Source organism: Saccopteryx bilineata, chromosome 6 (genome assembly GCF_036850765.1).
Source record: "Saccopteryx bilineata isolate mSacBil1 chromosome 6, mSacBil1_pri_phased_curated, whole genome shotgun sequence".
Classification (NCBI taxonomy): domain Eukaryota; kingdom Metazoa; phylum Chordata; class Mammalia; order Chiroptera; family Emballonuridae; genus Saccopteryx; species Saccopteryx bilineata.
In genome coordinates, this window is record NC_089495.1 from 55,046,834 (window position 1) to 55,061,589 (window position 14,756).

General features: G+C 35.2%; 1 protein-coding gene and 1 long non-coding RNA gene across 2 annotated transcripts in view; both read right to left on the reverse strand.

The window, feature by feature from the left end:
- Positions 1-14,756, reverse strand: part of LOC136307721 (uncharacterized) — a 530,662-nt gene that overhangs the window by 424,620 nt on the left and 91,286 nt on the right. The window lies entirely within an intron of this gene.
- The window catches only part of GPR180 (G protein-coupled receptor 180), a 36,944-nt gene continuing 26,123 nt past the window's right edge, over positions 3,936-14,756 (reverse strand). The window contains exons 6-9 of the mRNA XM_066236701.1: positions 11,950-12,107; positions 8,527-8,718; positions 6,393-6,470; positions 3,936-5,453 (exon numbers count right to left, since the gene is read on the reverse strand). Of these exons, the coding sequence (XP_066092798.1) occupies positions 5,295-5,453; positions 6,393-6,470; positions 8,527-8,718; positions 11,950-12,107 (587 nt within the window). The 3' untranslated portion in view covers positions 3,936-5,294. The remainder of the gene's footprint in view (positions 5,454-6,392; positions 6,471-8,526; positions 8,719-11,949; positions 12,108-14,756) is intronic.

Here is a 14,756-nt window from a genome sequence, read left to right on the forward strand (position 1 = left end):
TCAAAAATATTGATATGTAAAGAAATGTGCACCTCCATGCTCATGGCAGCATTATTCACTGTGACCAAGACATAGAAACAACCAAACTGTCTCTCGATAGAGGATTAATAAAAAAAGATGTGGTACACATATACAATGGAATACTACTCAGCCATAAGAAATAATGACATTTTGCCATTTATGACAACATGGATGGACCTTGAGAACATTCTGAGTGAAGTAAGTAAATCAGAAAAAGTAAAAAAGAACTGTATGATTTCACACATAAGTAGGATATAAAACTGAGACTCATGGACATAGATAAAAGTGGTTAGGAGAGGAAGGGTGTAAAGACGGACAAATATACGGTAATGGAAAATGATTTGACTTTGGGCAAAGGCTATACAACACAATCAACAGTTCAAATGCTATAGAAATGTTTACCTGAAACCTATATACTCTTATTGACCAATGTCACCCTGTTAAATTTTTCTTTCTTTTTTTAAAAGATTTTACTTAATCATTTTAGAGAGAGGCGGGGGTGGTGGTGGAGCAGAAAGCATCAACTCCCATATGTGTCTTGACCAGGCAATCCCAGGGTTTCAAACCAGTGACCTCGGTGTTCCAGGTAGACACTTTATCCACTGAGCCATCACAGGTCAGGCAAAATTTAATTAAAAAAAAAAAAAGGCTCTGGACCAGGGGTCCCCAAACTACGGCCCGCGGGCCACATGCGGCCCCGAGGCCATTTATCCGGCCCCCACCGCACTTCCGGAAGGGGCACCTCTTTCATTGGTGGTCAGTGAGAGGAGCGTAGTTCCCACTGAAATACTGGTTAGTGTGTTGATTTAAATTTACTTGTTCTTTATTTTAAATGTTGTATTTGTTCCCGTTTTGTTTTTTTACTTTAAAATAAGGTATGTGCAGTGTGCATAGGGATTTGTACATAGTTTTTTTTGTAGTCTGGCCCTCCAATGGTCTGAGAGACAGTGAACTGGCCCCTGTGTAAAAAGTTTGGGGACCCCTGCTCTGGACAGTTGGCTCAATGGTAGAGCGTAGGCCTGGCATGTGGAAGGCCTGGGTTCAATTCCTGGTCAGGGCACACAAGAGAGGCAACTATCTGCTTCTTCATCTCTCCCTCTCACCCATCTCTCTCTCTCTCTCTCTCTCTCTTCCCCACCCACAGCCATGGTTTGATTGGTTTGAGCAAGGTTGGCTTCAGGTGCTGAGGAAGGCTTCATGGCCTCGCCTCAGGTGCTAAAAGCTCAGTTACCGACCAACAGAGCAATGACCCCACATGGGCAGAGCTCATCATAAACCAGTAGGGGGCTTGTTGGATGCATCCTTGTCTGACACATGCAGAAGTCTGTCTCTGTCTCCCAGCCTTTCAATAAAATAGATAAAAATAGCCTAACCAGGCGGTGGCACAGTGGATAGAGCGTCGGACTGGGATGTGGAGGACCCAGGTTTGAGACCCCGAGGTCGCCAGCTTGAGTGAGGGCTCATCTGGTTTGAGCAAAGCTCACCAGCTTGGACCCAAGGTCACTGGCTTGAGCAAGGGGTTACTTGGTCTGCTGAAGGCCCACGGTCAAGGCACATATGAGAAAGCAATCAATGAACAACTAAGGTGTTGCAACGAAAAACTGATGATGCTTCTCATCTCTCTCCATTCTTGTCTGTCTGTCCCTATCTATCCCTCTCTCTGACTCTGTCTCTGTAAAAAAAAAAAAAAAAAAAGATAAAAATAAACAAATAAAGTGAGAGAAGGGGAGATAATGAGACAGACTCCCATATGTGCCCCAAACGAGACCCATCAGGCAACTCCATCTGGGGCCGAGGTTCGATTCAACCGAACTAGTCTAAGTGCCATGGCTGACACTTGGCCCAACTGAGCCATTCTCAGGGCCAACTGAGAGGTTGAAGTTCAAACCAACCTATCTATCCTCAGCACCTGAGGCAGAAGAGAAAGAGAAGGGGGAGGGGAAGGAGAAGAGAAGCAGATAGTTGCTTCTTCTGTGTGCCCTGACTGGGAATTGAACCCAGGATGTCCATACATCACACTGACACTATCCACTGAGCGAACTGGTCAGTGCCAGATGAAGTTATCTTTAATGATGAGACTGGAATATGGTGAGAGGGAAGAGCGTACAAAATGAGATCAGAGACAGAGGCAGGGACCAGATCATTTGGGGCCTCAAAGAACATGGTAAGGAACATGGATCACTTTTTCATAAGTGCAATGGGAAGCACATAGAGATGTTAACAGGAAAAGAATAGTTTGATCTAATTTACTTTTTTTTTACTCTATTCTAAAATAATTTCAAACATAAAGAAAGGCATAAGATTAGCACAAAGAATTCTATCATCCAGCTTTGCTTTGCAGAGAATGGGCTTTAGTGAGCAGGATCACTCTCTCCCAACTCCAAGCCTCCTGGTATTCTAACATCAATGACACTCCTAGAGTACAAGGGACATGATGTCCTTGCAGCTGTGCAGAGGAGGATGCCCAAGTGTGGAAACAGGAATATCAGTTAGAGAAATACTGCACGAGTTCAGGCGAGTGTGCTCCATACTAGTTTTCAGATCTCACAGAAAAACCAGTCTTATTAATTTAGTCTCCATTCATGAATCCACGTTGAAACAAAAAATGGTGTTACATCTTCAGGTTTGGTCTCAAATTGACTGGGTATCACATCAATTCTCAAAAACAAACAAACAAAAAAACCTCAAAGATTTGTTTGGTGACAGTTATTTAAAGAGAATGTTTTGCAAATAATTTCGTATTTCCAAATAATTTCCAGAGAATATGCACAGCCTCCTAAAGGAAACATTGAAGGGGCCAATATTTATGCCAAATAATAGGGTCCTACTGTCATTATGTTAGTGTTGGCCTTAGATTTGGATAGCTTCTATTTTCACTAGACTTGGCTTACTTTACTTGAGGTCATGAAAAACTTTCCTAGAGCAAACTCCTCTGCCTGGACTATCTCTCCCTGCTAGTAATGCTGTCTGGCTGAAAGCCCAGGTGGCACACTTAATTAAGTAGGAGCTAACATTATTATACATGTCAATAAATAAACATCTTCTATACCTTTTAAGGGGAAACAAAATCCAAAATGCTTCTTAAAAAAGGAAGAGCTCTGGACAGAACATTCATCTTCTTTAAGAAAAATATATAAAAACAGATTTTTAAAAAGCATTATTTGACAGAAAGTAGAAAAGTTTTGATCTTTAATTAGTTTGTAGTACATACTTATCCTTCTGTAATCTATAGTGACATATCTCCTTGTAAACATTCAGAAAAAGAATGCTAAGTTATGACTTATGAACTATAAATCTGAGCTCTAATTACTAACTTTATTAACAACTCTTATACATTATTAACAATTGTTTTACTTCATTTAACAAAGACTTTTGAATAACAAAATAAATTATCAGTAAATTCAAGCATAAATAAAAAAAACCCACCTGTTAAAGTTTCATAAACGCAAGCACAGCAATATATTATATATATACTGATTACAGTTCCTATGTTCTTTGTGTTAGATAACATAAAGATGATTCCCTTCCCATTGATGCAAGTTCACAAAACTTATGAATAGGCTTCACTATTTTTTTTCAGCTTAATTAACTGCACTTCAGTTGAACACAACAGACAATAACTGGTGTTATTAGTAAGATGTGGTAAAAGAAAAGGTCACGGCCACTCAGCAGATCGTGTAAACCTAACATATACCCCAGACTTTCTAGTCTCAACCTGTAGCTCTCACTTATTCAATAATTGACAAAGAACTCTTAGGGATGACTCAATGAGCAGGCTGAACTTTGTGTCTTTGTCATTTGGCCAGTCACAAATATATATTTTGTCTTTAAAATGAAACAATACTATTCATTTCTAATAAAACTAGGTGTAAGCGAAAGACAAAAATGAAGCCATGGATATTTTTAAGTCATACTACATTATTTTAACTATTTAATCAAAAAGATTAAGTACCAGATCAGTGCACCATTTCTTGCTTAAAATGTAATACCTTTAAAAGTAGATTTAAAAAACTTGTTCAAATAAGACATAAAAATGAAAAGACCTGAACAACTTGACAAACAGAAACAGAGTAACTTCTAATCAGTGACTATTGACAATGAGAATACTCACGCTACACAGCAGGTATTAACAACCACTTAGCAGTTCTTTAAAACGTCACTTTACAGAGTACTTTTTAAGCTATCATAATACTGGGGCATCACATACACACACTAAAAAATATGGCTTTGTTACAAAGGATTCAAGATGGCAATTACTTAGAATCCAGTGCCAATACAAATTATAACAAATCCAGTTGAGTATTTTGTTTTTCAATTATTCATAGAAAATTTAATCCCGATTAAGTATCCTTGGGCAAGAATTCATGGGTAGTTGATGACTGAAACCAAAATTTATGTGAAATGCTTCTGTTAATTTAATCTGTGTATATGGCTTAATTATGATCGGGGGTTCAATGGAAGAGAAATAAATTATATCAGGATTAAAATTTTAGTACCATATTACATAGTACCTTTTTCTTCTTTCTATTTAAATATGTAAACCTGCTTGTTTCTTCACCTAAATGCTCAGATTTTAAAACTTTTTGTTCTTAAAACACATGTAATATAGATATCTAATTTTATTTCTCATGAACTATCTGTCAAAAACCTTTTGCTAATCAAACTAAATCCTGAATTAGAGCTAAAGGGATAGAAGAAAATGAAAATAAAAACCCACCCACAAATAAACAAAAGCTTATTCATTTAAATATGAATATACTTTACATTTATTTTCTGAAGTAATTTCATTTTTAATTCCTTTAAATAAACTCCAATATGAAATGCATTTTCCTTAAAGTGTAAAAAAGCAGTTTTTAATCAGTGTATTACACTGCTTTTATAACTGGATCTAGTTTAGATACATATAAGGAAGTAATCATTTAACTGATTACTTTTGATAAGACTATCAAACCTGAGTTAACTACTGACATAAGATGAGGCATTTTAAGTGGTGAATATCTTAATATCATATAATTCTTTTCCATCTTTATTTCCAAAGGGAAACTGCATAAATCAACTTATAACAACACTCTTTCTTCAAAGTTTATTAAGTATTTTTCAAAATATGTATTACCTTTTCCAGTTTTGGTACTGCTTAAATGCAGTTGTATTAAGAACATGCTCTACTTTCTATGTTCAATTTTTCATACTAAAAGTATGAAAAAAAGTCAGTGTATTTGGATCCTTATTGCACTCTGTAATCAATTCACTTTTCCTTTAAAGAAAATCAAGGATCAGAAGTGAGGCCGACTTTTGTGTCCAGAGGATATGGTCAGCGGTAGTGTGACTGAGGAGAGTGAAGAGACTTCCCAGTACAGACTGTGGGACAGGAAGAGTCTGTAGAGAATAACCATGGAGACAGACTGGCAAAGGATAACACCTATTGTAATAACCTGAAAAGAAAGGAGAGAGAATGCTTTTACTGCATGCAAAAACAGAAGAATTAAATTCAATTTATCACAAACCGATACATACTTTTTATATACATATGTATAGATATACACACCATCCTCCATCTTTACCATGAGCACATTTTATCAAATACATTTCAATAGAAAAATATTACTAATGTTCAGAACTGTAATTGTTCAAAGGCAAAATTCTTTTAACAGTTTCCAGATGCCAAAGTAAGACACAAAACAATAATTTACTACTCTAGTCTCTCCTTATGGGTCATATATTACAGAAAGTAATGAGAAAAGTCAGGTTTCTGGCTAATCTTATAATAGGAATAAAATAGGCCCCTACCTGAATCTTGAAGTCCTTTCAAAAATTCTCAGGTTGCTTCTCTATTTCTGTAGCCTCTCTATCTACCCTTTGTAACTAGCGCAGGCTAAGACACATTTGTGAGTTCAAGCACATACTACAGTGCTTGTAAAGGGCTCCTGGCAGAATTCCACTTTGAAATGATGGAGCTGTTCCCCTAACAAGGTCAGAATCAACACAGTCAAAGAGTAGCATACTTCAACACTGCACTACAGTCCGCACTCTGTTAAAGCTACTAAACTGATTTTTACAAATCTATCTTTTTACCATTACACAGTAAAAAAATTTGTAATATTTTAACAAAGATGTGTCATGAATTCTCTAATTCATAAAACAACATGAAATAGGCTAAAATAGGCATTAACAAAGCTACTTTCCATCATTTTGCTTATAAACTATATTTAAATTTTTGTTTTTCATATTTTAAACTTCTAAATTATGTACATACCAGTTCAATACTGTTTTTCAAAGTTTTATTTTAAGGAACTCTATCGAGAAGTCCCTGAATGGATAAATAGGCCCAATAACAACAACCAAAAACTATTTTGATGATGTATATTGCTTACCTTATCTCTTTGGTAGTCATTAAACATGACAGAAATGCATGCGAGAACTGGATGGCATAAAAACCACAAGATACAGCCCTGAAACAAATGAAAAAGAAGTTGTATAAACACAGCCATGTCTTTATTTTCAGAATGCACCAGACAAAACCACTGCAGCATATTTAGGCAATCTTGACTGAGCTCAACTGGACTTTATAAAACTTGCAATAAAAATATAGAAATAAATTTGCTGTTGCTATAACATTAATATTTTATTTCCAATCAAATGGGTATTTTCTAGAGTATTTAAAATCTTAAATCTTTTACATACACATATTTTGCTATGCTATAAATATATTTAGTAACTAATCAATAACTGAGAAAACCAAAGTACAAATGTATAACATTTCTATAAAAAAATAAGAATTTGCATTAATATTTGTGTGTATTCATACACATACATACACACACACACACACACACACACACACAGAAATTCTCTAAGAATACACAAAAAAGTGATTGATAGTTTCTTCTATTTGAGGGTTGTTAGTACAGAAGAGAGTGGGAGTAGGCAAGTTAAAGTGAAAAACTTGTTAAAAGTTATACTTTTCAAATACCTGTTTTCTCTATTTTTCCTAAAACCATGGCAATATACCTGTTTTCTAAAATTAAATATGAAATTAGTTAAATGATAGCTGCAGAGATGGTTAGTATGTTGAAGATAAGGAAAAATGATGTAAAACAATGTGTTCAGTATGCCATTTATATAAAAATGGAGAGAAGTATACAGGAATGTATAAATATCTGGAAGGATAAATGAAAATAGCAGTTATTACGTGAGGAGGTGATAATTGAGGAGATGGAAGAGAGGTTAAGAAATATGTTTTGCTACTCTTTTTAAAAAAATTTTAAGATTTTATTCACTTTAGAGAACAGAGAGAGAGAGAGAGAAGGAGGGAGGAGCAGGAAGCACCAACTCCCATATGTGCCTTGACCAGGCAAGCCCAGGGTTTTGAACCAGTGACCTCAGCATTCCAGGTCAATGCTTTATCCACTGCGCCACCACAGGTCAAGCTTGCTACTCCTTAAATACTTCTGAATGTTTAAACCCATTCAGAAAGTTAAATTATAACATATAAAAATAATTTTTAAGTTCAAGGAAAAAGTTTGGTATTGTTTTAAGCATTAAACAAAAGAAGAAATTTAGTTTCTAAACACGTTTCAAACAATAAACACTACTAACCCTGTAAAACATTCAAAAGTGAAAAGGCATTTTCTTGCTTGTTTGGTACTCAGAAGTCTGAAGGGGGATTCTAGGCCAAGGTGGCGGCAGCGGCAGCAGCAGCAGCTGTAAAATGCTCTACACTAGGCACAGAGAAGACACTTGCCCTTTCCCCACAGCTGCTCCGACTGCTCAGTGACTCTGGGTGGACTACAGTGGGCTGACAAAACAGCTTCTCAGAGTGCTGTTTAAAGTTGCCAAGAGGAAGGAACTTAAATTCTCTCAATCTGACATAACCTTCTAGGGAGAGAGGCTTGTGACGTCACTGCCCCAACTTCTCTCCTAATCTTTTCCTTTATTAAATGGGTATAGAAAAAATTTAAATTTGCTTTTAGATCTCACTACCATATGAAGGACACTGAGTGGGGAATAAAGTGAACTCATAAGGATGCAATGAAATGGCTGAAACTTAGTATTTACTCAGTCTCCTGGTTCCATCTGTTTATGCCAACGAATAGCTTCTCACAATGTTTTAAAACACTGCCTAATTTTGAGTTTTAATAACATTATCTAGTAATAGTGAACAACTTTTTTTGATAAATGTAAACTGTGTTCTAATTTAAAAAAAAATTTTTAAGTTCTGATACTACAGAAAAATGTAAGTCCCTGTTGATAAAGAAATGAGCCAGGCAAAAGTGACCTGCCAAAAACTACATGGAAACCACTGTTGTATGGGTTCTGAAAAAGGGAATTATGTCACCCACATCTCATAGGTTGTGAAGATTAAATGAGCTGAAGCACATGAAGGGCTTACAACAGTGCCTGGCACATAATAAAAGTTAAATAAATGTCGATACACTGCCTGTATATTTCCCAAGGAAAGCAGAACAAAACTGATCATCAGAAGACATTTGCTAAGCAAACCCATACTTTGGCAAAGGTGATGTAGAACTCCCTTTTCAGTGTGCTTCTCTCCACTGTGATGATCTGGTAGAGGCCACAGCTTAGCGACAAAGCTAGGCAAATTCTTAAAATGATTAAAAGGATGCCTGCTAAGTTGTGGTGTAAATAATAGCCATGAGGACTGGTATCTTCAAACTGTTCCCAAAGTAGCAATATACTCTGCAAAAAAAATACATTTAGAGAAAATATAAATAAATGCTTATAATAAAATACTTCTTCAACTCTTTTAAACATCTCTTTAAATATATCAACTCTTCTAAGAGGTTCTAAGATACATCAGACTATCAAGTTGTCAATTAATAAATAAAGCACAGGCAGTTTTTTTCCTTGCTGAGACCCTAAGCTAGAGAAAATGCTTTATCAAATGAGACCACATACAAAAGATAAGAAATGCTATTTCTTCCATGACTCAAATAAGACATGGGCAAGGATGAAAATAAGTTGAAAAGATTAAGAGAATGAATACAAACTTTTTCCTAAATCCATCTTTTTCTTACTTTAACACTTTATTAGAAATCAAACTGTTCTGCATTCAAGCCTATTATCTCAGGATTACTTTCAAATATCTCAGTATTTTCTGTATACTATACAGAAATTAACAAGTCAGAATTGCTGATTTCAGATTTTTTTTTTTTTTAGCAAGAGAGAGTGACAGGAAGGAAGAAAGATGAGAAGCATTAGCTTACAGTTGCAGCCCTTTAGTTGTTCATTGATTGTTTCTCATTCGTGCCTTTACCAGGGAGCTTCAGCTAAGCCAGTGACCCCTTGCTCAAGCCAGCAACCTTGGGCTCAAGCCAGTGACCTTGGGATCATGCTGAAGATCCCACACTCAAGCCGGCAACCCTGCACACAAGCTGGTGAGCCTGCGCTCAAGCCAGCCACTTTGGGGGTTCATACGTGGGACCTCAGTGTTCCAGGTAAATGCACTATCCTCTGCGCTACTACCAGGTCAGGCCAGATTTTATTCTTTTTCCATGGTAACATCCATGGGTAAAGGATAGGAATTTTTAATATGCACTTATAACACCAAAGGCAAAGTTACTTACCCTTATTTTTCTCCCATATTCTTACTGTCACAGTAAAATGCTCAGCAGGTTCAATGTCAAGCAGTTCTATTTGTTCCTATTCAGTAGAAATCTGTGTCCACACTCCCTCCACCCTTACTACACATCAGTTACTTAAATAAATTACTACAGTGTTCCCACCATCATAAGTCATAGCCCTCTGTGCTCCCTTCACTTGCCAACTCAGGCCTTAGAACTGCATCTTCAGTGGCTTTCAAAGAATTCAGATAAGACTCAAGTATTAATTACAATTCTCAGACTTTATAGATATACCAGCAACCTCTTCCTTTTCTCATTATCAAATCTTCTACCCTAATTTACCCTTGCTACCATTTTTGATAGGTGAACTCCTTTGTCATCTGCATACATGAATTACCTTCTTGCACTGAATATTTGCTCTTTATTACTGAAAATGTTAATTCTCCACTCCACCAAATTACACCCATCTGACCTACATTGCTAAACTTAACTTTCACAACAAAATAGTGCTATCATAGAATTACCATTTCCTACTGTCTATGTGAGGCAATGGCTATATTTGTGATCATCTCACAATGTGTATATATACAATTCAAAACATCAAGTTGTAGCCTGACCAGGTGGTGGCGCAGTGGATAGAGCGTCGGACTGGGATGCGGAAGGACCCAGGTTCGAGACCCCGAGGTTGCCAGCTTGAGCGCAGGCTCATCTGGCTTGAGCAAAGAGCTCACCAGCTTAGACCCTAGGCCCCTGGCTCCAGCAGGGGGTTACTCGGTCTGCTTGAAGGCCCGCAGTCAAGGCACATGTGAGAAAGCAATCAATGAACAACTAAGAAGTCGCAATGCGCAACGAGAAACTGATGATTGATGCTTCTCATCTCTCTCCATTCCTGTCTGTCTGTCCCTGTCTATCTCTGCCTCTGTAAAAAAAAAAAAATCAAGTTGTATACCTTAAATATATACAATTTCTACTTGTCAATATACTCAATAAAGCAGAAAAAAACCTACCAATTCCTATGACTCACATTTTTATAATTCAAACTCCCATGTTCTTATAGACGTGTGTGAACACATGACCTATGGGATACATGTATGTATTCATATAGTTTCTGGTTGTCCTTGTTGTCTACCATGTCTGATTTGTTGTTCAATAATGGGCCATCCCTAATGTATTCTTCATAAATGCTCACATACAGTCTAGAGTAGTATCATAATCTTAATTCTTAATTTGTATTTGTCTATAATAATGAATTTACATTATAATGATCACTTCTCAGTACTTCTAAGATCAAATGTAAATTGTGTAAATGTATAAAATAATAAAAATTTAGTTAAAAAGTTATTAAGAATTTAACCTGATATTAACACAACTCTCTACAAATTCTGACTCAAAAACATTAAGTTGGTAGAATTTTGCCCTTATTTTTATCACTTTTAATTCTGTTCTTTCTTATTAGCCCTCCCCTTCCTGGAATTATCTCCTTTCTGAATATTACTGTCTGTGATATAGTCTCTTTCTAAAATCAATCATGTAAATTCAATATACCTACTTCACTCAGTACCTGCTGTACTTACTAAATACCAGAGGTACAGAGAAGAATGAAGCATATACCTTACCATTCAGTAATAAGTTTTGTAATTTATTGAACACATTAAAACTTAGATATAATGTCCTTTATAGAGCCCAAGTGTATATTCATTTTCATCTATAGCCAGTGATGGTTACAAACTCAGTAGAAATTTTTATGTTTGGAGTTTTCTTCTTACTTTTTATAGATTCACTGCACAAAGGCATATGGAGATCCTAGAATAACGTCTATACTATTGTTATAGAGAGGGAAATGCATAGAAGATGATCTGCCTAAAAGACCAAATTTGTTTTTGTAATTGTTTTCAAAACAATTATCCCATTCTTTTTTTATTCTATATTTTGCTTTTTCATCGATCCCAGATAATAACTTGAATTATTTCATATATAAAATAGTAGAAATAGACCTAAAGATCCTTGTCAATGAATGAATCTCAAATTCACTGATTCACTAATTTAATGTTGAGCACTTACTATGTGTTAGTAAATATGAAAGAAAACTGTTAAGTGGGAAATGAGAATCTAACCTAATATTAAATATACTGCACTTAAATAAGCTTATAGGAAGCTCAAATTCAGGTAAATTACAACTAAGTTCACACTAAGAAGATTAACAAGTTATTCGATCTATTGCTCTTTAAATTCACACTTTAAAATGACACAAATTATTCATGGATCCCAGGTGTCAATTTTGAAATGAGATATATTTAAATTTGCATTTCCAAATGTTAAAAAGCAGAAACTGAATGTCAATCCTCACCTGTGTTATGACAATAAACACAGCAATGCCAGTGGATGCCGGAGTAGAATCCCACTGGAGAGGTCTGCTTTGAGACTTCTTCATCCTGACTATCGTCCAGCCCATACACAGACTCAGAAGTAGGTATAACATTTGAATTTGGGAAGCAATGTCAAAAACTAATGGAAAATGAAAACCAAAGTCAACCAAGTTTGCATCATATAAAGAATGTGGTGCTTTTTGAATTGAGAATATAATTATTTTTTAACCATAAAAAGATGGGCATTTGTAAGAGGACTGATAAAATTCAGTAAGATGTATAACAATTCTAAAGAAGTTTTGCCATTAAATTTGTCAACATTTATGAGAATAGTTAGAAAAATGGTAACACTCCTATTTTAATGTATACATATATGTATGCATGCCCATAATACATCTTTATTAATATAAACTTTAAATCTCTCTGTATTTCCCACTTCTCTTAGCTTCTCCAACTACATAATCCTGTTCTCTATATCTCACTACTTATTAAAAGAAAAAAATGTTTTAAATAATTTCTGCAATGTAAAGACTCCTGGTGCCTTCATTTCTCAGTTGCTAATTTTTTTGATGGTTGCAGTATAATGTAAAGAATATTTTCTAAGATTATTAGTAGAAAATAGCATGACAAAATGCACAGCAGTGATAACATGATTAACATCCAATTATACTGCCTTTAGTGTCAGAGATCCAAAGACAGACAAAATACTCCAAGCATTAGTGCCACCAAGTGGCCATCACTGACACTGCAGGGGAAGCCTGCTACTTTAAAAAGGATGCAGTTGATGTCTTACTGACTTGTACACTTGAAACTTGCATGGTTTTGCAAACCTGTGTCATACCAATAAATTCAATTAATTAAGAAAGAAGGATGCAACAAACCACCTGCATTCAGTTCAGTGCTACAGGAAAACAGTAACAATCTGTAAGTACCTCAAGTTCCATGCATATTTATTTTAGAAGAGAACAGTATTTATTGATTTTAAAAAAGATTATTACCTCCTCATCATAGTGTATTTTGATCTGGATTTTAGAATAAACATGGGATCACAACTTAACAAAATAAAACTTTCTTCATATTGCCATCCATAACTTTGAGGTCTACAACTTTTACTTCTTTTATCTAAAGATATTCTTGGAGAAACAGATAAGACTAGCTCTAATCTAATACTTCTATTTAAGTTACAAGCCAAAAACCTATTAATAATACACCTTTTCATACATATTTTGATACATTTTTCCCCTTTAAAACTGGATACTCTACATTTATGCTTATATATACTTCACACAAAAATTAGGGGATATTTTATGGCTTCATATTTATTTTGAAATATCCCCTAATTTTTGTGAGCAGTATATTTGTAATAGTAAATTCTGATAATGAACTGTTACTGCATTTGAATAATATAAAATGTCATGGCTTTTCAGAATCAGCACAATTTTCTCTCATCACAGATTTTAAGTGACTGTAATATTAGTCAATTATTTTATTAAACATTTCATAAATACATGTTAAGTTACTTAAAGTATATAGTTATAGTCCAAAGAATATAATCTGCAAAAACAAGTACCAGGGAAAAAACAACAACATTTGATTCCCTGGTTCATTTCTGTCTATACTAAGTAAGACACACATTGATATAATGCTATGGCTTTGAGGATAGGTAGAACACTGCTTATTTGTTGTTGAAAAGTAACTAATTATAAGTAAAATATACAGATCATACAAAAAAATATTCTGTGGGATTTAATTAAAAATACTGACATTTTAATCATTTAACTAACCAAACCTATTGTCAGAACTACCAAAATGAGCAACATTGATTTACTGCAGTTTTATTTTAAAACGTTTGCTTTTTAACCTACACAGAAGATGCCAGACAGACTGATACACTGTTTTGTATACAGCAGACACAAAACTTCTAAAGTCTTTGAATTTTCTAGTAGGTTTGCCATTGATGAGCTTCTATGTGTTTTGCCTCTTTGGATCTCAATTTCCTCATCTAAAAATGCTAAGCTAAATTATTTCTAAGGTCTGTCCAGCTTTAAAATATTTTATGATTCTATGAAACATTCTGAGTCATCGAAAAGAGTGTGAGAAATCAGGGCTCTAGATAATGTTAAAAATAAAAAAGCAATCATGTTCATGTACAAGAGGAGAACAGTACACACTCTTCATAAGGAAAACGGAAGGTTCTAGAAGTTTTAGAATCTTTAAATAGGCAGCAAGATCAGGATAAGTGGATCTGAGATAATTAGGGATTTCTATAAGATACCCTATAAAGAGTGACAAGACTAGAAAACAAAAATGGAAATACATGGAAAAGTGAATTCTAAAACGGTTTATGTTCACAATCTGCTTTTTTAGAGCAAATCATAACAAGTTTTCCAAAATTAAGAATGGCATTATGGTCTGATATATGAAATCCTCTTTAGAAAGTCATGACGATTGAAACTTCTAAGTATTTTTCCCCATTAAGTTTAACTAAAAATAACTTTCCTCTGGAAAAAACAAACCAACCCAAAGCTGATAGGTCAGCTCAGTTTTAGGTATACTACATGGCTTTGGGTCAGAATAGAAGAGTCACAAAAGGGGTAAATATAGGGAAAAAAATCTTCAGTTTGGGATCAGAAAACTTGGGTGTGGGTCTTGGCTCTACCATTCAACAGCTGACTACATTTGGAAATGTGCTTCACGCTACTAAGTGCTGATTCTTTAGCGGCAGCAAGACAGGGATAAGCAAACCTACACTTCACCGAGGTCTCACCGAGGATAAAAGGGAAGAACG